Below are 22,415 nucleotides of genomic sequence, written 5' to 3'. Positions count from 1 at the left end.
TTACTGGAATGTGGAGAGATGGGATTAGACAGCAAGGATAAGTTGAGGAGCCTTAGAGAGTGGGCTAGAGGGTGTGTGACCAGAGGGGACATCTCAGGCTGGTATTGTCTGTCCTTGTATCCTGGATTGTTCAAGATTTTTTTTTGTTGTTGTTTGGTTTTGGTTTTGAGACAGGGTCTCATTATGTAGCTGAGGCTGTCCTCGAACCCACAGAGATCTGCTTGTCCCTGCTTCCTGAGTGCTAGGATTAAATATGTGAGCCATCATGCTTGTCATGGTTTAAGGTTCTTCACTCCGAAAGATTTTCCTTTTCCAATGCTGGCTGTAAGTCCAAACCACACAAGCGCTCTGCTACTCAGCTACGTTTCCACAAAATTATCTTCCTTAAGAAATTAAAGCAGAGGGCTGGAAGGGTGGCTCAGCAGTTACAAGCACTGGCTGCTCTTCCGGAGGTCCTGAGTTCAGTTCTTAGTGACCGCTAGTGGCTCACAACTCTCTATGACTAGTACCATGGGATCTGATTCCTTCTTATGGTGTGAGGGTACACATGCAGACAAATCTCCCATATACATAAGACTCACAAGTAAATTCATATTTTTAATTAAAGAAATGAAAGAGTTTCGTGGAGCTGTTAAGATAGTCTATGAAGGCACAGTTTAGATAGGGTGGTGTCTTGGAAAAAAATTATTTTGTCTTTCCAGGGGTTTTATTAGGGGAAGTCTTCAGGGCTTTGTTCAGGCTATTGATTCAGAAATCTTTCTCGCTGAGAGAAAATTAGGTAGCTGAAGAGAAATGAAGATTAACATTCCCGAACAGAGGGACCAGTGAACTCTTTTGCAAGAGCTATTGGGTAAGGACCCACCGAGAGAGATCATGGGTTAAACTGTGATCTGAGGTATGTGCCCAAGAACTCTGGACAGGAGACAGTCTACATGAAGAAACTATAGGTTCAGGTGACAGGAGGTAACTAGGAGGGCAGGGGGGATGGGGCCACAGGCTGCCAGTGCCAGGAAGGCTCCTGGAACAACAGACTGGCATTGGCAAATAGATGTCCAGAGGAAAACTTATTGTGATCCGTGGGCAGCATGAACCTGGCCTCAAAATCATCCACACAGTGTGCAAAAGAAAACCACTAGCCAGGGAGTAAGGTGAGCCTAAGTCCTAGGCTTCCTCTGAATTCTGTTCTTGTGTGGCAGACAGGAGGATTATAATTTGGAAAAAGTAAGTAATTTGTTCATAGTTTTGCATGGATGTAGTATTCAGTCTGTTTGAAATTCTCCCTCCCTCTCCCCTTCCACCCCTCTTTGTCTCCCCCCTCCTCTTCCTCTCTCCCTTGCTCCTCCCTCCTCTAGCTCTTTTTCCTCTCTTTATCTCTCCCTTTCTTCCTTCTCCCTTCTTTCTTGCTCCCTCCCTTCTTCCCTCCCTCCCTCCGCCTAATAAGAAAGAAGAAAGACAAAAGCATGAAGCCTGGGTCAGTCACCCTCTCCCATTTCTTTCTCCCGCGTCAGCCAGCTGCCTGCCACCCTGCTCCTCTTCCTTCACTGACCCCAATCCTCCTTCCCACTCCCTGTCTCCAGCTTGCCCAGGTGCTTCCTACAGGGAGAGCTGAGGGGACAGCAGTGATCACATTACTGACTCCTTTACAGGAAACTCAAAGGCTGTTTAGGGTAAATCTTCTGTGTGCTCCTCATTCTAAATATGTCAAATCCTGCCCCAGCTTTTGTAAATCAGCATCTCTTGCCCTTCCTTTGTTCATCTGATGCCCTTATGTCAGAGGACCGCCTGTTTAGTCCAGGGACAGCCGGAGCTAGATACTCAATAAAGATGGATCAATTTGAGACAGGTGTTCAGGTGTCTAAAAATCCTAAAGCTATTTTAAATAATGAACACTAGCAGCTTATTTTTGACAGGATGATTTTTCTGTAAGAACTTCACTGAGACATTTCTAGAGGGTGTCCATTGCACCAGTTAGTGTCCACCTGGGCCATAAGGCAACAGGTTGAATTATGCTGATAACCTCAGAGTTGTAGAACTAGTGTATGTAAGGCCACACCTCCCCTGCCCCTTTGCGTGTAAACAGGCTTAGGACCAGAGTGGCTGGTCTAAGGGTAGACAGAGTCATAAAAGTAGGGTGGGTACCTGTAGCTGTCTGATTCCTAGATGGTTCCCTCTGGGGAAAGGGACAAATTTGAATGCACAGGCGTTTGCTGGGTTGGCCCTAAAGCCTAAAGTATAAGATTCATTAGTCACTCTCCCCTCCCCCTCCCCCTTCCCCTCCCTCTCCCTCTCCCTCTCCCTCTCCCAAGTGCTCAGGTGCCTAGTCCTTATTCACGGGTAAGGAAAAATTAGTCACCGTGGAGCTGACAGTCCATAGGGTTTCAAGGTGTGCTCCTTCCTGGATGTTATCATTAACTAGGTAGCCCTTCAGGCGGTTTAGGTATGAAGGATCTAGGAGGGCATGGGGGAAAGAGACAATCTGTGATACTGAGAAGATATGTCTGGTGAGTTGTTTGACAGAGGCTCACAGGCAGCCCAAAAAAGGTGACAGAAAGCATGGGGGTCAAATGCCTAGTATCCAACACAGTGGTTCTCTACTAGGAGTGATTTTATCCCCTGCCTCCTTCATACTGGGACATATAGCAATGTCTGGAGATACTTTGGGTTGTCACATTAGGTGGGAACTTGTACTGAAATCTGTTGGGTAGTGACCAGGGATTCTGTTCAGTACCCTGCAACGCACAGGACAGCTAGACAACACATACTTTACCAGCCAATAATGTCAATGAAATTCTACAAATGTCACTAAAAACTAGATTGCCCAAATAATTCATTATTCACATTGAAACATTTTAGGAGTGGGATGGCCATTGGTAAGAAATATTCTGAGTCAGTGGACATCACATGGACGGACCTCGGAAAACCAGGATATATAGATTCTGGTCTGAACACAGAGAACAGGGTAACAGGGAGGCAAGCAGTCCTTTGACTGTTTCTGGTTATTGGGCAAAGGTGGATGGGGTCAGCTGGTCATGTGGGTCCCCCAAAAGGAGAGTTTTTATTCCTTGATGTGAAGGAAGGACAGATCCAACAAGATGGGGTTCCACAGGAATGTCTGCTGTCACTAGGCATGACAAACATCACAGATAAGCAGAGATTGGTCAGGGATGAAACATACTGAAATGGATTTTTAAAGACATATAATTGACAAAAAATGCCACTATGACCATTTGTTAATGTTAGCAATTACTCAGTGATGCTTTCTTTTACATCAGGAATAGCCAACATGTTCCATGTACCTTGCTATTCTGATCAATTATAAACACCTGGAAGTCCAGGCCAACCAGTGGGAGCTTCCTCGGTGGTTGATTATCAATGTCTGCCACACATCCCCAAAGGATTTCTATCTCTTATTTCACAAGGCCTGGTTTCTCCACTCCTTTGAAAGCTGAGTGGAAGTGACCCATGGCCTCTGATGTATCTATTTAGTCCACTGGTTCCAAACACTATACTGGGCAGGGAGATAAAGACCAAGAAGACACCACCCCGGCACCCAGCACCTTGCCATTTTTGTGGAGCAATAGAACAATATTTGTGAAAATAAAGCTACTAGGGAATGGGGGACAGAGAAGGATGGCAGCTGCCAGAGCCCTTGCTTGGTGAGCCTCTACCCTCCAGAGGAAATGAGAGGGAAGAGGGAGGAGGTCTGGACCATGGCTGAGGAGACATGGAATGAGCCTCAGGAGGTGGGGTGGTAAGAACAGGAGCTACCAACCAATGACTCTTTGGTGTCTTTTCCCAGGGCGAGAGATGGTGGGGCCCACGCTGCCTGGATACCCACCCCACATCCCCACCAGTGGACAGGGCAGCTATGCCTCTTCCGCTATTGCAGGCATGGTGGCAGGTAAGGGTTGAGGGACTGGGCATAAGAACTGCAAAAGGGAAGGGAGAGCTGGAGAAATAGAGAGACAATGAGTGACAAAAGACAGGCTGTGTCCCACTCATAGGCATCCCAGAGGACACTGAAGGGTGGCTCAATGCGGTATCTTCACAGAAATACCTAGAGAGAACCTCCAGTACCATCTTGACTCCTTGACTCAGCATAGCCTAGCATTCTGCTTTCCAGGTCTTCCGCACAGACAGACTTATGCTCACACCCAAGCACCCCTAACTGTCTCCTCACTGCATTCAAGGGGAAGAGTGTGTAGCCAACACTAAGATAAGCATGAGCCCTGGTCTCTTGGAGTTTAAATCAAATCAGATGTATTTCAGTTTACCTCTTCAGTAAAATCTGAATTCGAATGATGATGATGATGGTGATGATAATGGTGAAGGTGATGACGGTGATAACAGACATGATGATGATAATGATATTGATGAATGATGATGATGATGAAATACGTCTTCCTTTGCATTCCACACTCAGCCATGAGTGGGGCTCAGATTCTTTTTTTTTATTAATTAATTTATTTTTTGTATATGAGTATACTGTAGATATCTTCACATACCAGAAGAGGGCATTGGATCCCATTACAGATGGTTGCGAGCCACCATGTGGGTGCTGGGAATTGAACTCAGGACCTCTGGAAGAGCTGTCGGTGCTCTTAACCACTGAGCCATCTCTCCAGCCCCCAGTGGGGCTCAGATTCTAACTGGCCTGTGGATACCACAGACTATGAACCAATAGCCCTTCTTCACACTCATTTGGAATGTCCTGTACAGCCCATTTGATGTCTGTCTGCCAGTCATGATCTACTGATGTTCCAGGATGCCATCTGGACAAATGGGTAGAGTAATGACAGCTCTCTGGGAAAGTGCCAGTCTTTAGAAGCCATGTAGAAAGCTCTGGGATGGCTGGGTAGTTACAGTGGAACCATTTCCACAGCCCGGCCCGAGGGGTAAAAGGGCCACAAGCTAGGGCTCTGAACTCAGGCCATGTGTTGGTGACTCCCTAACACCAACTGTCTACCAACCTTCCTGGCTTCACAAAGCCTGCTTCACCCCAGCAGGGGTTAATCTTTGCCAGTCCCCCACCCACTCTGAGCACCCTGTGCACAGGCAGGTGGGCTGAGTTCTCTTAGGCAGAGAGAGGGGAGGGAGCAAGGAGAGGAGGCTGTGCTCCCTGGGAACCTGCTGAGCTGGCACTTGTTGCTGCCCGGTTACCGTGGCGATGTGCTTAATGCAGCGTTGAAAATACAGAATACTGACTCCTCTCTCCCTCCTGGCCTGGACTCCCTCTCTCCCTCCCTACCTCCCTCTTGTGGAGCGTGAAATGAGATTGGTCAAGATAAAAAAGGAAAAGATTCGGTTATTTTTTTGAGTGTGGATAATGGGGTCTCTCAATCAAAATCCTAGGCTCCTGTCTGCTCCCCACCTCCTTCCTCCAAGCCCTCCACTTTCCCTGCTGCCTGCTTAGAGGAGAAGGAGGCAACACAAGGCACAATGATGACTTCTCTCTTAATTATGAATGATTCTTGGGGGCAGGCTCAGCGCAAGGGGTTCCTGGGGCCAGAGTGTGACCAGAACAAAGCCAGAAGGCAGGGGAAGGGTGGTATCCAGGAAGACCTCACTTAGAGCGGACACTGTGAAGTACTCTCTCACACAATAGCATACAGTGTGTACACACGCATTCACCCACTCACAACGTCCGCCACATCGATTGCAAGTAAATCGCAAAAGGAAAGGGTCTCACCATACTGGGGGTGGGGTTCCAGCAAGCTGTGTACATGCTAGTTTCAGGAATTGCAATGCCATTAAAATGAATCAACTGGTTCTTGAGAGCACTCTTGTACAAATGGATTCTGAAGGAATGTCTTTTGCAGAAAAATAACATCATATCCATCTCTTACCACCACCTTAATGTTTCAGTTGACTGGACCGGGATTCTTTCCATTAAAGTCAGTTAACTCATTAAGCACCCCCATGTAAGGTGACTAATAAGGGCTTCAAATAAGGTCTGTCAGCTGCATTACTCAGTCAGTTTTGTAAAGGAATAAACAGTAATTTATTATCCTTTCTGAATACCTGGCTATTTGTATGCATAACTTTATTTCCCTTGGTCCTTAGAATACATCTTGGAGGCTGGTAGGACCTAAGTTTTATAGCTAGGAAACCAAGGTTTACAAGAGCCGAATGGTGTGTTTAGGCATGAAACTAAGTGACTAAGTTTTTCAAACAAATTTATAGATTTGGGGTCTGTGCCTCTTTCCATTTTCCCTCACTGTATCCCATCCTACCATAAATAAAGATGCAAGCTATGGCCTGACCGTACAGTTAGTGGTTTTCATATCAGTTATAAAACAGAGTGGGCAGATTAGATGGTTCGATTCATCTGGATATCTCTTCCTGCTTTCTTCTATGCTCTGTTTTCTCTTTCCATTCCACTATCTTCCTTTTTATTTATCCATCTGCTTACTCTTCTTCATTTATCATTATATATACATGTATATCATTCTATTCATCTTTCCATCCGTCTGTCCATCCATCCATCCATCCATCCATCCATCTATCCATCCATCCATCCATCCATCATGTGTGTCTCTTCCTTCTTCCACTGTTCCCCGTTTCTGGCCATCCCCCATCCATTCTCTCATTATTAATATTTCTATTATCCACATCCTATCCAACCTTGAGCCCTACTGTATGACCACTTTGTCAGTTAACAAATACTAGTGGATATCTACTGGGCCTACAGAAATGCACAGAGTGCATCTCTCTATTTGTGGTGCTGGATGGGCCGTGGACAGACAAGTTGATGGACGAGTATGCATGGTGTCATGGTTAGAGAAGTAGGCAAAGACAATAAATGTGGTGATGTAATGGGGAGCCACAGGGAGAGGAGATTACTGTTTCAGATTGAAAACACAGGAAGCCTTTCAGAGGAGATTTTCAAATGGTCAGTCATGTGATAAACTGAGACTGACCGTCCCTAGCTCCAAAGAAGGCCAGTGCAAAGGCCCGGGGGCAGGAAAAGCTAATTTAGTGTGACAGGATAGGGAAAGACGAGCACTGGAGGGAGCACTGCAGAAGGGGGAGGAAGGAGGGAGGGAGTACCAGGGACAGGTTTTAGAACACTTTTCAGATCCTTGGGGAAATAGATCGTAGACGCAGAGACAAGTCAGGGGACCACTGCTGGTGTCTTTTGTAAGGGACAACAGTTGCTTTAGCTAGGAATGTCGTTGCCCTGAAGGATGAGGGAGGCACTCAGTGTGTTTAGTGATGAGTGGGACAGAACCTGCCAGCAAGTTCACTACAGAGATAAGAAGGAGAGATGGTGTCTACAGAGCGAGCTTGGGAGCCGTGTGTGTGTGTGTGTGTGTGTGTGTGTGTGTGTGTGTGTGTGTGTGTACACTCGGAAATCAAGAACTAGAGTCCATAGCATTGAGGTGGTTAAGTCCTGAGCTTCATCTCCCAGAGGCTGCTCCAAACATCATTTGGAGTTTTGACAGAGAGGGCTCGGAAGAGAGTGAGTAGCAAAAGCAGACAAGCTGCAAGGCAGTCTGGGTGACTGAGTACCACAGATCCTGAAGGGAGTGAGGGACAGAGGGCAAGGTTGTTGCTATTGAAGCAAATCCTTGGAATGATCAGATTCAGATCTAAGGATGTGAGTGCCTAGATCATGGCCTGATTGTAACAGAATGCAAAAGCACAGGCAGAAAAGGAGGCAGCAAGCTGCATCCGGTATAAGAACAAAGGAAACTGGCCTTTCCTAGGTACAATGGCATTTCATTATCTGTGGCTATACACAGGTTGACAGATCTGGTGGCAGACAGATGCCACACTGCAAGCTGTACTGTCTACCCAGATGGCGCCTCTCTCTCTTGGCATCCTAGCAACTGAGGCAAAGAAGTACGTTCAATAAATGAATGGCAGGGGGGTTGGGAATTTAGCTCAGTGGTAGAGCACTTGCCTAGTAAGCGCAAGGCCCTGGGTTCGGTCCTCAGCTCCGGGAAAAAAAAACAAAACAAATAAATGAATGGCGGGTGACTATAGGCATACATTTTTTGCAGCCTACTTTTAATAAGGGTTCAACCTCTCCTCCAGCCCACCACCCACCAGAGGTAGTAGAAGAGAAAAGTTATTAGGATGTGGGGGAGTGGACCTGTTCAGCAATAGTCCTTTGGAGGTGAGCTTGATCTTCTTGATCTTCTTTGGTGGCAGTTCAATCCCGTAGCAAACACCAAATATGATTCAGAGGCTGCAGAGCAGTCCTCCAGGCAGGCAGACACCAGGCACAAACCAGGCACAGACTGGCAGCTACAGTCTAGTCCTTTCAGCAAGCAGATATCAGGCAGCTGTAGTTAAATCCTGAAGAAACTGTCAGCCTCACCAATGGGTCTGAGGCAAGGCTATGGAGGCCCCAGACACATTGAGAGCTCATGAAGCTCCCCTACCTCAGGCTTCCATTCCTTATATACACATGACTACTCCTCCACAATGAGGAAGCACTGCTCGCCCAGCCCAGGCTCTAAGTTTGTGTGGCTGAGCTGAGCATCCACTGAACTTTTTTTTTTTTTTGTACCTGTTTCAGGAATAAAAAGAAACCAACATTTATTGATACTGCTTTTATCAAGAGCATGATTCTAAGCATTTACTATTCCCTATCTCATTTAATGTTCACCAAAATCCCATGAGATACAGACAAGAGTTTGCCCTGTATAATAGGCAAAGGAAGTAAGGCATGGGAGAAAGACACACACACACACACACACACACACACACACACACGCATGAGAGAGAGAGAGAGAGAGAGAGAGAGAGAGAGAGAGAGAGAGAGCCAAGTCCAGAGCTGAGGAGTTTTAAATCTTCATCCAGAGTCTGAAGGAGGGAGATAAGAAGTCACGTAAAAAGCCAGGGCATTTAGCTCACAATCACAGATGAGTTCTGAGAGACTAAACATTTTTGAATATAAAGTTGACTAGAATCTGACTGGGTTTGTAAGTGAAGTCATCTGGCAAATGCTCGAAGGAATCACCTGACATTTAGGATCAAGAGTTCTAACATCAAGTTCATGCTCCATCGCCGGTCTGCAGTGCACGCGCAGATGAGCTTCTTCCTCAGTCACGGGGCTGGTTGGGAGAGACGGAAAAGGCAGAGCTTTGTAAGCTTCAAACCAAATGATAGGTGGAGTAGTCAGCTCACCCGTTTGCTGTTGTGGAAGGGAATTCTTCAGTAAAGTCTTTGGTTCTTTTGGGAAAGCCAAAGATTAGCTCACAGAGAAAGGAGCCCAGCATACATCATATGAATTCATGGGCTGAGTCTGCCTAAAGCAAGAGCTCAGCTTTCCTGAGGGTTGGCCCCCTCCTTCACCACCAGCCCCTCTCCCTGTCATGGGCTCCTCTGGAAAGTTTCATCTGTAGAAAGTACAAGCAGCCGACACAGTGCGATTGGAATCTGGCTCAATGTCTATAGTTTTGGCAGTTTCCACACTACCTCAGATTTCAACTTGTGTGAGTTTCTGGAGCCTCACTTTACCTGGAAAATGGAGATTATGATGTCTGCCTCTGGGGAGGGGGGGGCTCTTGGGGACTGCAGTGTACGAAGGAGCTGCTCAAAGTGACCCATACTGTGGGGCCTCCTGAGCTTCACTGTCCAGTGCCACTCATTCTTGGACTCGGTCTTGTCAGTCCCACAGATCTGTGTCCCTGTCCCAATCCCTGTACAGTTGTCATGAACCTCACAGTTCTCTTGCCTGTGTGCTCCAACAGGAAGTGAGTATTCTGGCAATGCCTACAGCCACACCCCGTACGCCTCCTACAGTGAGGCCTGGCGCTTCCCCAACTCCAGCCTGCTGAGTAAGTTCCTGGGTTTGTCCAGGGGAGGGTTGGGGGAGGGGAACGAAGCCAGGCCAAAAGAGCTGGGAGGCCCCAGGTTGGAAGGTACGTCTAGAGAGATGGCAGTCGTCACAGAAGAAATCAGCAGCAGATCACAGTAGCTGGTAGGTTTAGGGGGGAGAACAGAAGGTCGAACCTTCTACCTCTTTTATAAATGTCCTTCCCACAGCATGTCTGTTCAAATTTCATTTTGTGTAAAATTTGGGAATCAGGCCTTGAAGGTCAAGGGTTGAGAAAGGCTAAGCTACATTCAAGCCAAGGCCAGGAGGCACCGTTCAGGAGCAGACTGCTAGCTACTCTCCTTCCTGGGAACTGAGGCCAAGGTGACATCTTGCTCATTGGTTATCTAAACAGGTTGAAGACAGTCATGAGTCACCACAAAGGCTTTCTTCCACCCATTTCCTTATATTTGACTTGAGAAATGAATAATATTCAGGGTTTATATCTGAAAAGTGAGTTTCAGTGAGTTTTGAGGCTACCTTTTCACCCCTGGGTCCCTCAACTGTCTGAGGAAGATTTTGAGGAAAATAAGAGCACAATGGAATTCTTTTAGAGCCTTCCTGAGTGGTGGCCCCATTAGACCCTTGTCAAGTGGTGGCCCCTTGTCAGAGCAAGTCTGAACCAGAGAGAAGGAGTGGAGTGGTCTCAAAGATGTCCAGTTTTACAGACATCCATTTCCTAAAACCCCTTCCCTCCTTCTCATATCTTACAGTCCCAGAAATGACCTGCAGGGGACTTACCCATGCTGTTAGCCAGACACGTTCAATTCCAAGACAGATGTGTTCAAGTCCACATTTAGCCAGAAAGGGCAAAGACAGTGGTGCTGATGGTACTAAGAGGACCTTCGTGTGGAGCTTGCTGGGAGTCCCTCAAGTCCAGAACCCTTCTGGCCCACCAGGAGTACAATTCTTTTGTGTGTTTGGAAGAGCGTGATCTGACCTGCCATTATTTAGGCGAGGCCAGAGAGCACCTGAGTCACTCATTGCGCTCAGTTTTGGAGGTTCTGGGTGTAGCTGTTCTCTGTTGCCTAAAGTGAGAGTGTTAAAGGTCAAAGCAGTCATGAGAAGTAGGAGAAAGAAGCCATCATTTTTCTGGCTAGAAACTCAAAGGTGAGGCCAGAGGAGGAGGAAAGGCTAGAGAGGAGTTAATCTTTGATGATCAGATAGGCGGGGGGGATAAATGATTAACACTTGCTGTCTTAAAGGTCAGCAGATGTAGAGGAATGCTATGGTACAGCTTTCCCTCTGACCAGCAATGCTGTTGTTGTTTTAATGTGTCCAGGTTCCCCATATTATTACAGCTCTACAACAAGGCCAAGCGCACCGCCCACCTCTGCCACGGCCTTTGACCATCTGTAGTTGTCATGGGGACAGTGGGAACAACCAGGCAACAGGAGGACTTGGCCTGAGACGGGCCCCAGAGAGTCACACAAAGGAATCTTTATTTATTACATGAAAAATAACCACAATTCCAGCATTGCCGCTCACTCCCTGTGTGGTCAATTAAATGAACCATGAAAGTCAGGATGACCTTGGGGAAGGCCAAACTGTCCTCCAAGAGTCATTTCGTGAGTGACAGGAGTTCCAGGAACCAAGAACCATCCATTTCAAAAGAGTCACGGAGGAGAAATGGACCAAGGCTGGTACCCACCAAGAGAAAGAAACAGGATTTGCAAAGAACTTAGAGGGTGTACAGGGCCACCTGTGTGGTCTTCATCACTACAACTCCAGCAATTATGGACAGTAAGCAAGTCCTTCTGGCCTAGAGTCATGGCCTAGGGCCAAGGCTCTACTTATCAGTTATCCTGGGAGTTACCACCTCTACCACCTGATGGGCACTTCTCTGGGGATTCAGCTGACCTCCCACTTCCAGTTGTTATGAGCCTACAAACACCCCCTAGCCTCTCAACTAGTGGGCTACCCCTTTGGCAGCAATGAACCTGTCCCCTGGAAAATTCAGTGAGCACAGGAAGACACAATAGATGGGACTGGCCATGTCCTCTTCTCAACAGCCCTGCCAACTCAAGTGTGCTTTCTGCAGCTCCAGCCCTCACGAGTCACTGAAGAGACCCCGAGGCCAGCAACAAGATTCCCTCTCTGGCTCCCCAGCTCTTTCCCCCACACAACCTTACTGTAAATACCGTAAATGAAGCTCTGTTTCGGTCAAGCTTCCCTCTTTCCATCCCCCAGACCTTGGCTTCTAAAATGTCTCCCTACTATGTTGGGCTTTTCTCCTTGATTTTTTTTTTAAAAAAGACAACCCATCATTACCATATGACTCAATAAACCATTACTCTTGGTCTCAGGTTTTATCTTGGGGATGGACTTCCTCTAAGCACAGAACCAAGTGACTAACAACTCACTTTAAATAGATTAGAAGGGACATTTTAGATGTCTTGGCTTAGCATTCTCTTCTTGCTCTTAATAGATGTCGGTGCTGGGTAAATCAAGTTTTGAGTTGATCCACTAAGTAGAAGCCAGCATAAAGCAGTCGTGTCACAGGACCATGCCAGTCATACAGTCTTCATAAGTGGTTGGTTTAAGTGAAAGCCAGAGTATCAGGAGTGAGTTGAAGAAGTTCCCCAAATAACTACAAGTGGCCCCCACATAAACAGCAGCTTTGAGCTTCATAGTGCTAAAGAAGCAGGCAAGGAGATGAACTTCTCTTCTGTGTCAGGCAGTGTGGGGGCATCTAGGAAAACAAGTTCAAATTAGCCCGATTTTACATAGGAGAAAACCCACTTAGAAAAACATGGGATGGCCCAAAAGGGAAGTCTTGGGTTCAATGAGGTCTTCTTATTCTGAATCCAGCACATTCAGACAGTACCACTGCACTCTCTGTAGGAGTATGGGAGAATCTAGATACAAGGAAGGATTGGGCAGGGAGCTTGCTTTCTTTTCTTTTGCTCTCCACAGGTGTCTGTTCCCCCATTCGGGAGAAGAGCTGTCTGGCATCTATGTGAACCCTTCCTTCCGTGCTGGACCCAGATGGTCCAGCATGTCTGGGAAGAGAGCAGGATAGAGTTCGGTGGAAGGGAGGCTATGTCATCCCAACTGGGGACTCCATGGTTGGAAGGACAGAAATAGCTAAAGTTGTTATTTCTTCAGGTCTAGCCCAAAGGAGGCTTCAAGAACATTCAAGAGGCAAGGATGGGATGAGCCCAATTGTGTCATGAGGGGAAACTTCCCATGAAGAAATCTTGCCCCTGTTTGTTCATGGGGATATGGAATGAAGTTCATTTTCAAGAACAGGGATTTCTTCTATCCGTAAGCTTGGAAGTAGGAATCAAAGCCTATTACAACTGAGGTTTTCCATGGCTCCAACTCACTGGATTCATGGGTTCCCTAACGTCATCCACAACTGATACTCACGTTGAGGTTCCTGGTGTTCCTAGGAGCCTACACAGCCATCATTGCATTTCAGAAGACACTATATACCCCTGGCATTCACTCTCAGGTCTCAAATGATAGAGGGATCTGATGTATATGTTTGATGCAAAACTTAACTTGCCTTTTTTTGAGCTCAGCTAGTCACTGCAGGCAACTCAGCTGAGAGTAGATGCTGGGAGACTGTGTAGTGTGAGCCAACATTAGCAAGTACTCTCCAGGACCTAGTCAGACACTCTATCCAAGGCCAAACTAGAGTCCCTCTTAAGGAAAGAGCGAATATTCAAAGTACCTCAACACTAAGGTGGTTCTGGGAAAGGTCTGCTTGTGGTCCATACATGGACCCAAAGAAGGAATGATGGGAAGAGGCTGCTGTGGCTGAGCTAAAAGGCTATGTCCACCTAGGGGTGGAGCGAGGGCAACTGCAAGTTGAGAGGACTAGTTTACTCTTCAAGGGGAGTTAGGGGCCCTGGTTTCTGTGGAAACATTTCCCTATGTTAGCAGGAATACTTGGGATGAGGTGTTTGCCTGAGAGATCACCAAAGCACTGAGAAACTACCTCACTCTTCTCCTCCACTGCATCTGAGACAACCATTTTCACTAGTCTTGTAAAGAGGCCTCAGCTTTACAGACAGAAGTTCCTGTCCATTACCCAACCCTACCTCCTGCCCTCACCCAGTCCTCCCTGCTTCCTGGTACCTTCTAGCAGGGTGCCAGGTCACCAGGGGCTTGCAGCAAGCCCAAGATAGTCAAACTGGCAATGAATACATTTCTTATTGGAGGAAGAATAGGGGGCCCCAGGCATAGGGGCACAGCTGCCATAGACTGCTATATTCCCCCAAACTCCAAGTTAGGAAGGTGGTTGGGGAAGAGAAGCTTAGATTTGCTTCTCCAAGGCAAGCCTTTGGACTGTGTGTAAGCCCACATTCCCCACCTTCCCTAGGCTGTAAGCTCCCTTCCCACACATTCCCTAGGCTGTGTGCAAGCCCCTTTCCCCCACATTCCATAGGCTGTGTGCAAGCCCCCTTCTCCCACATTCCCTAGGCTGTGTGCAAGCCCCCTTCTCCCACATTCCCTAGGCTGTGTGCAAGCCCCCTTTTACCACTCCCTATTCCCACCTGCCCCCATCTTTCTGATGTCTTATTTGCCCCAGATATATCTTCACTTAGTTTACAATGTAATTACTCTTGTAATTCCCTTGGGAGTAGGCACAGGAAGGACTAAAAATCTCTGTGGGTGTCTACCAGTCTACCATTGGTGTGGTTGTGTGTCTCCACACATAGGCTGAGCTTGTCAGTGGAGGCAGTGGACATTGCTTCTGCTCTTCCTTGATCTCAGACCCTGTTTGAACCTCAGGACTTAAGGTAACCCCACATACACAGCAGCCTGCTCTCTTTGCTGTGCATACAAAGCACATTCACATCATCTACTCTTTCTCCATTCAAATCCGGGTCCCATGCTGCACTTAGGGAAATTGAGGCCAAGAGCTATTTTAACAAGATCATCATGTAATTCGATAAGAGCATGAATAACCCCCTATTAGAGGCCTAATTTCACTCTGCTTTAAGGCTGTAGGAGTCCCGGCATGACAGTGCTTCTGAGAGGCCTCATATGCCCTTCTCATGGACAGGTTACAGGGTTGGTTACAGCAACTTGGCAGTAGCTCTGGATGAAAGGACCGAGTAGCAGTAGAAGGCGCTATGGAATCTGCAGAGCCATGGTTGCACCAGGCTGGCCTCTGGTTCCTTTCTGCCCTTGGCCTCAGGTTCTCCCAGCTACCTTCCCTTTAGAACCAGAAAGTGTTCCCTCTATGGGGGAGCTGACTACTCCTTCATAATTACCTCAAAGGTAATTATGAGCCCAGGCATCTCTGTGATTCTGGGGAAAGGCCCCTCCTTCCCAGAATGCCTCCTGCCTTTTCTCTTTTTCTCTCCCTTTTTCTACCAGTCTCTTCTTGTTCTGTCTCTTCCGCTGAGTTCCAATGTTGAGCCAGTCTTTTTCTCTTTGTGAAGGACTTGGCATCTTAAGGGATGTGGCTTCGTGTTTGAAAAGGGCTTGCCAGTCCTATATAGGCTCAGAAAATGCCAGGAGGCCTCTTCTCCATCCCCTCCCACAGCCCTTCCCCTTTCAAACCTTCTCTAGGGCATCCTGTCCCCATTGCTTTGCATTCTGGGGTCCTCTACAACACAGCCTCTGGGATGGGCACTACCTTGATGGCAGGCTCTGGTTCTTGGGCTCTGGGCATGTGCCACCCATTAACCTCATCACAACAATCCCTCCTCATAAATAGAGTCCAGGTGTCCGGTCTTCCCCAGAGGAGGTGGGCAGCATAGGTCCCCCTTCCTCTGGGCAACCTCCTTCTCTTGAGCCACCAGGTCATGAAGTGGCTTTGGGAGATTTGGGGTGCAGGATTCAGACCCCCGGGGAGGAGGCGCAGTGGAGGAGGAGCAGTAGCTTCTCCACATCTGTGCCCTGTGGCAGTGGGCCAGGCCGGGGAGTGAAGCGCTGCCTGCGGCTCTCCCAGGGAAATGTGATTTCCCTTGAGTGAAGCGGACTGTGCAGCGTGGAAATTGGCTCTTTTCTGAGCGAGCAACCGCTGTTGCTGTGAAGTCGGGCGGGCTCTGCCCACAGGAGGCCGAGCTGGCCCCTGGAGTGAGCCAGGAGCAGCCATGTGCTGAGAATTCATTAGGGATAAATCAAACAGTAACAGCATGAAGCCAACACCCTCCCCCATCATGCCTCCCTCACACCCTCTCCCTTCTCCCCTCTCCCCTCTCAGAGACCCTGCTCCCTCCTTTTCTTCCACAGTCCTCTACCATGGACTTCTCTCCAGAGTCAGGAGACCCTTCCCCAGTTAAGACACTGTCCTCCCTCCCCACACCACGGTGCCCACAACTAGCACACCCCCCTCACAAGCAGGGCACCTCCCCCAGCCATCGCTCTCCCCACTAGTCCAGGGACCCTGATTCCCTTGCCAAGGATACCCTTCCCACAACCCCGCCCTTTTCAAATCCTCCCTGGGGCGTCTTAGACACCTTACCTCCTGCTTCAGAACCAAAGTTTACCCCACCCCCACCTGCTACTAAAACTCTAGGAACTGTTCTTAAATGAGAAAGTTGTTTGTTTAGAAATACAGCATTGTTGTGTTTGTCTTTTATTTACTTACTTTGCCAATAGAGGCCAAGATCATAAACACCTGGGACAGCCTCAGGTCTCACTAGGAGCACAGACAGGAAGCTCACATCCCAGACTGCTGTCTCTTTCCACTTCCAAGGTGACTTTGCCCCACCTTTCAGCTCCCATCCCAACTGTATTCCTGGGGCCCAGAACGGAGGTCCCTGGCTGTGGGCAGCATTAGTCCCTCTGACACTTGTGCCCCTAGGGAAGTAAGAGTACCCAGAAAAGTTGCTGCCAGAGGGAAGAAGTTGTCTTTCAAAAGAATGGGTTTGATCAAAAAAGAAACCTGGTTCTCACCAAGGCAGCACAGAACCAGGAAAGGAACATAGATGGGGGGCAGGCGAGAATGTAGGTCTGGCCTTCTAGCTCTGGAAAAGTAAGAAGGACACAGAGGTGCTCACTGTGACAGCCAGACAGTTTCTTTCATGCTTGCCTCTGGCTGATACGGTGTCTGTCCTGTATATCATTTCTGGGTGTCATGAGGAGAACCTGTTAGCTATTGTTTTAAGAGGCCCTGGCTCCTTACCTACTTTCTCCTGGTCAGAGGATATTGCTGTGAGCTGGGGAAAGGAGCACAGAGCCATGGTTGGCTCTGTCCCCTCTGCCTGGCACCCTTTCTCAGTTTCTTGACTGAACTCTGTGACTTGAAATTCTCCTTGAACTTTTGATGGGATTGCTGTGAAGTTGGTAAACTCTGAAGGGTCTGACCTAATCTTCTTCAGTAAGAGCATCTTCTAAATCCTCAGATACTCTCCTATCAAGTAAACGAACACCCTATTTCTATATCTGGGTGTTTGTTTTCTTTTCATCTTTCTCTCTCCCCTCTGATTCCACGTGTGGTGACAAACCTAGATATCCATATTTGGGATGTGTCTTTGGTTGGGGTGGCTTCTTTTGCCCCACCTACCCAGATCTGGACTCTGGCTCAGTTTGTTTAATACCATCCAGACTTCTAAAGGAGCCTGGGGTGGGGCAGAAGCTGGGAGACATTTGGGTTCTGTTTCCACTCTTACAGCTTCTCAGTCCATTCATTCCGAAGTCTTCCTTGAAACACCTGCTAAGGAGACATTCCCTATGTGTTTGGCAAACACATAAGAAAAAAAGCAAGATACACTGAATAGGAATCATTACACACACACACACACACACACACACACACACACACACACACCCCAAAGACCAAAAATCTTAGTGCTTAGAAATGGGATTTTACAAATCCCTATTGCTAAACAGGAATGAGAACCACAAGAGAACACACATAGATCAGGGAGTGGCTGACACTCTCCCAAGCTGCTCTCTCAGCCTCTAGCAAGGCTGCCTTTCTGCAGCTGGCCACCGTGTGCACTGCTGGCAACCTGTCCTCTGTGATTCAGAGAGGAATCGGGGGTCATCAGGCAAGGAAGATTCAACTTGCCAATGCCAAGTTAAGACTGTAGCTTGGTGGAAGGATGCTTGCATACCAAACATGACTTCCTGAGCTTAGTCCTCCATATCAGAATAATAATGTCACTGTCCTTTCTGAAACGTTCACCTGGCCATTCTAACGATCCTTTTGGTCTTGTCCTGATTCTACCTTATGGCCAGGTCTGTCCCCTGAACCCTGCACCTCCCAGATTTCCTTCTTTTTTCTTGTGCCTGGATAGGGAAGTGGGAGGGAGACAGTCACAGACTGCAAACAAAATACAATACAGATGGATGTCCATTCCCGCATGTCTTTCCTGGTACATTGTCCCCCACCTTTCCTGGCCATAGACCTACTCAACTGGAAAGGATGCTGAGAGATTAAGGGAGCAGGTGGGGAGTGGGAGATGACAAGCCCAGCAGGGGAGACAAGGTGTACATGGTGGGAACATGGAGTGCAGTGAGGTTTGGGGCTCCTGCATATGGAGACTGTGACAGGCCTCGAACATAGACAGCCCTACCTCCGTGATCCTCTGCCCCTTTTATGTGTCTCATCAGGGCTCCACAGGAGAATGGAGCAAGGTTACTTAAGGGCTGGAACACAAAGATGTGGAGAGTTGCAACCCCCAGATGCCCTGGGTGAGCAAAGGAGCCAGAGGAGGGGAGCAGGTGCCTTCTCTCAGCAGCCAGCCGGGGAGGGGCTAAGTGGGATGAGGGTGGCCAGACCCGGCCAAGGCTTAGGACCCATCTGAGCATGTCGCCTGCTAAAGAGGAGTAGAGGCGGGGGAGGGGAGGGTGGGGAGGTGAATAAATAATAGGAAATAAAACTTCATGAAGCAGAAAATAAAAGGCAGATTATACAGATGTGGCAATTTGAAGGATCATTGCCTCTGTCCTCTTTTTAACTGCTGCATCTGGAGTTTTGAAGGAGCTTATCCTCTCCCTCCCTTTGTCAGGTCCCCGCCTGGCTGGAGGCCCCCACAGGGCCAAGGCAGTGTGGGGACAGGCATCTTAAACACCTCTGCTTGTAGCATTCCTAGGAAATGTGTAGCCACATTGAGCAAGCATGCTAGGCTAGGGCAATGTACTAGGTGGGTTATCTAAGGATGAAGCTCTGGGCTAGGCATGGGTGTAGCCTTGTCTGGGAATGAAAAGTAGCATTGGTGAGTTCGATATGGGAAAGGATCAGGTAGGTTATGGCAAATATGGGGACAGGTGGGGTCACCAGGTCAAACCTGGATGGCCAGAGAATTTGTGGTCAGTGTAAGGACCTTTAGCAAAGAGGGTGTTTGGGGGATTGAGGCAGAGAGTCTCTGCTGTTTCTTCTCTCTTTTCATTTAAATTCATTTGTTAAGCCTTAATTTGACACTGTGCCAGGTGCTATATAAACAGACATGGTCCCCGCCCTTAAGGAATTTTCAAACTAAGATACACACAGACACAGACACAGACACACACACACACGAATGCACGCACGCGTGCTTTATTTTATTTTAAATATTAATGTATTCCTCATCTTGTTCTGAGGAGAATTTGAGACAACTCACGGGAAATGCATATAATGATTTAGTTAGAGGTGAATATTTAAGAAAAAAAAGCACTGAGACTTTAGAAAAATCTATGGTGGGTGGGAAAGCGTGTCCTGGGTGGTAGGAAAGCTGGTGTGGGCCGGTGCCTGGGGGCTTCCGGCTGTGGGATGAGACTGTGACTGCTCTAACACACTTGGCTGTCAGTGCACTGGTTCTTGCTGTGACTGCTCTAACACACTTGGCTGTCAGTGCACTGGTTCTTGCTGTGACTGCTCTAACACACTTGGCTGTTGGTGCTGGTTCTTGCTGTGACTGCTCTAACACACTTGGCTGTCAGCGTTGGTTCTTGCTGTGACTGCTCTAACACACTTGGCTGTTGGTGCACTGGTTCTTGCTGTGACTGCTCTAACACACTTGGCTGTCAGTGCACTGGTTCTTGCTGTGACTGCTCTAACATACTTGGCTGTCGGTGCACTGGTTCTTGCTGTGACTGCTCTAACACACTTGGCTGTTGGTGCTGGTTCTTGCTGTGACTGCTCTAACACACTTGGCTGTCGGTGCACTGGTTCTTGCTGTGACTGCTCTAACACACTTGGCTGTCAGTGCACTGGTTCTGGCTGTGACTGCTCTAACACACTTGGCTGTTGGTGCTGGTTCTTGCTGTGACTGCTCTAACACACTTGGCTGTCAGTGCACTGGTTCTTGCTGTGACTGCTCTAACACACTTGGCTGTCAGCGCTGGTTTTTGGGAGCACTATTCTGATAGCACCTGGGACTCTGAGGGCAACATAAAAGAAAACTAAGTGTAGAAGGATCCCTCAAAGATTCAGCAGCCAAATCAGGCCCAATTTCCCCAGGACTGCCTAGGGCAGCATCCACTGGGGCAACCAAGATGGACACTCCCTGGTTCCACCCAGTGGCAGGCTAGAGATTGGGACATCTTGAGCAAAGGTCTCCATGCTCTTTCTCCTGTGCTGCACCACCTTGATATTATTCTTAGTGAGTTTTGGAGCCCATAAGAGACAGACAAGGTCAGGGTCTCAAGGGAATGCTGGCAGATGAAATCAAGGTTTCAAGCTAGCTCTGACACAGGGTGAGGGAGATAGGCAGGAACAGGGTTAGGACAATGTGAGGCCCATTCTGCAGACTCCTAGTGAGGGAGAAATCTCTTTCCTGCCCACCCTGCATAAGTCCCAGAGGGAAACAGTGAGATCAGAGAGGCCAAGAGCCTGGTAAAACTTGTCAATGTCCCAAGGGATTGTGTTTCAGGTAAAACTTGTCAATGTCCCAAGGGATTGTGTTTCAAAGTAGGGAGAGAATTATCTCAGAATAATACCCAGTATTGGGAGTCGAAAAAAAATTGTGGGGAGACGACACTAAGTCAGTGAGTGGCACATGTAGAGTATTTTACACTTCAAGAATGATGCACTAAATAGGCAGGTCATGCAGTCAGAACTCCAGGTCTGAAATTCAGACAGAAAGTCTGGGCTAATGGCTGTCTGGAAACACTCTTCCCTGGAGGACCTCTGCAGATGCATGCACCTTGGGAGAGAGCTGGGTTTAGAGAACAGGAAGGACAGCACAATCAAAGAGAGAAAAGCACCATGCAAGGAAGAAGCCCTGAGGGGTGCTATCCTGCCTTCAAAGGCAATGCACCCAGGATATCAGACACAGGAGCAAGGCCCTAGTTCTTGCCCTTGAAAACCCCTTGGAGCAGAGAGATTGAGCAGGTTTGGGGACACCCAGAGGAGATGAGGGGGGGAGGTAAAGAAAGGGAATAATTTCATTTTAGAGTAACTATGGGAGACTCTAGGACAGCTTCATGGGAGGAGTCCCATGTCGGTTGCTGCTGGCTTTGCCTCATCATGCATTCCTCCTAAGGTGTCCTTTCAATGTTCAGACATCCTCAGCATCTGCCTGGCCCCGGACCCTGGCTTTTGAATGATCCTGGCCTCACTCACGCCACTTCCTAAGGTGGAATTGGTTAAGACGATTGACTCAGGTATGGAACCATGGACAGGCTCATGAATTTGATACGGAATCTTTCTAGGAGATAAGTCTTACCTATTCCATTTGCCCTAATCCGTGGGATCTATGGGGGGCGGGGGGGGGGAGTCCTCCTTGTACCCTGAGGGTTGCTCCTGCCTTCTACATCAGAATAGGGGAGCCACAGTTGAATAAGAGAAAAACTTCATCTGTGTTCCAGACATGGATACAGAACTCCCAGTTGCTGATAAAGCCTATCTGAGCCAATATCCATTACCTAGAACCTCTGGGCAGGAGAGTCAAGTGCAGAGGCCTACTTCCAAACAAGATGGCTGAAGACAGATTTAAGGCGAAGCCAGAGAAGGTGTGGAGGGTTCCTAGGGTGATGCTAACAGTTAATTCCGTCCAGGCATTGTCTGAGGTGTTCACACACCTAGTTCCACTGCCCTCTGTGAAGTAGGTAGTGCTATTATCCCTGTTTTGTGGATAAGCAAACAGAGATGTAATGAGGCAGAGTAACTGCTCCGTGGCCATAAAAACAAACCAGTGCAGGCCACACAGATCATGACTCTGCAGGGTCAAAGGCTTCTCATGTGAGTTTGGAGGAAGGCTGAGAAGACAATGCATTTGACGACTGGAGGCCATCCATGGTCTTCAGTGAGTGTTTCTGAGAGGGCTGGAGAGGGAGGGAAGAAAGGAAAAGGCAGGTAGAAATGGGGTACGGAAGAAGCAGGTGGTAAGGCCCAGTCATCCGGGGCATTCATCAGACAGCTGGAAAAACAATGTCAGCCACAAAAAGCCAGAGTCCAGGGAAGGCTTTGATCTCCTTTTTATCCTCCAGGAAGACAGTGGGATGGATAGAAAGTCGGCCCACTGAAGGAGAGCAAGAGGTCCATGCTAGCCTTGAAATCACAGCATGGGGGCGAGGTCCTTTCTTCAGAGGAGGTGAGCCAGTTAGGTGGTGAGGCAGCCAGAAGAGCTGGAGGAAAAGGTGTCAGAAAGCCATTGCAGACAGGTCATGGGGAAGATCAGCCTGGAGTGCATCGAAACACTAGGCTGTTTCAAGACTGTAGGCCTTTATGTCTTATGTTTTTATTAATTTATTT

General features: G+C 48.1%; 1 protein-coding gene across 4 annotated transcripts in view; it reads left to right on the top strand.

The window, feature by feature from the left end:
• Window positions 1-12,135, top strand: part of Pax8 (paired box 8) — a 57,095-nt gene extending 44,960 nt beyond the window's left edge. For all 4 annotated transcript variants that reach the window (XM_063284639.1, NM_031141.2, XM_063284640.1 and 1 more), the window contains 3 exons: window positions 3,800-3,901; window positions 9,705-9,791; window positions 11,112-12,135. In XM_063284639.1, coding sequence (XP_063140709.1) covers window positions 3,800-3,901; window positions 9,705-9,791; window positions 11,112-11,188 — 266 coding nt within the window. In that variant the 3' untranslated portion in view covers window positions 11,189-12,135. The remainder of the gene's footprint in view (window positions 1-3,799; window positions 3,902-9,704; window positions 9,792-11,111) is intronic.
• Window positions 12,136-22,415: the final 10,280 nt, after the last annotated feature.

The sequence above is a fragment of the Rattus norvegicus genome, chromosome 3 (genome assembly GCF_036323735.1).
Source record: "Rattus norvegicus strain BN/NHsdMcwi chromosome 3, GRCr8, whole genome shotgun sequence".
In the NCBI taxonomy this organism is placed as follows: Eukaryota; Metazoa; Chordata; class Mammalia; order Rodentia; family Muridae; genus Rattus; species Rattus norvegicus.
This window is presented reverse-complemented; position numbering and strand designations above follow the sequence as displayed.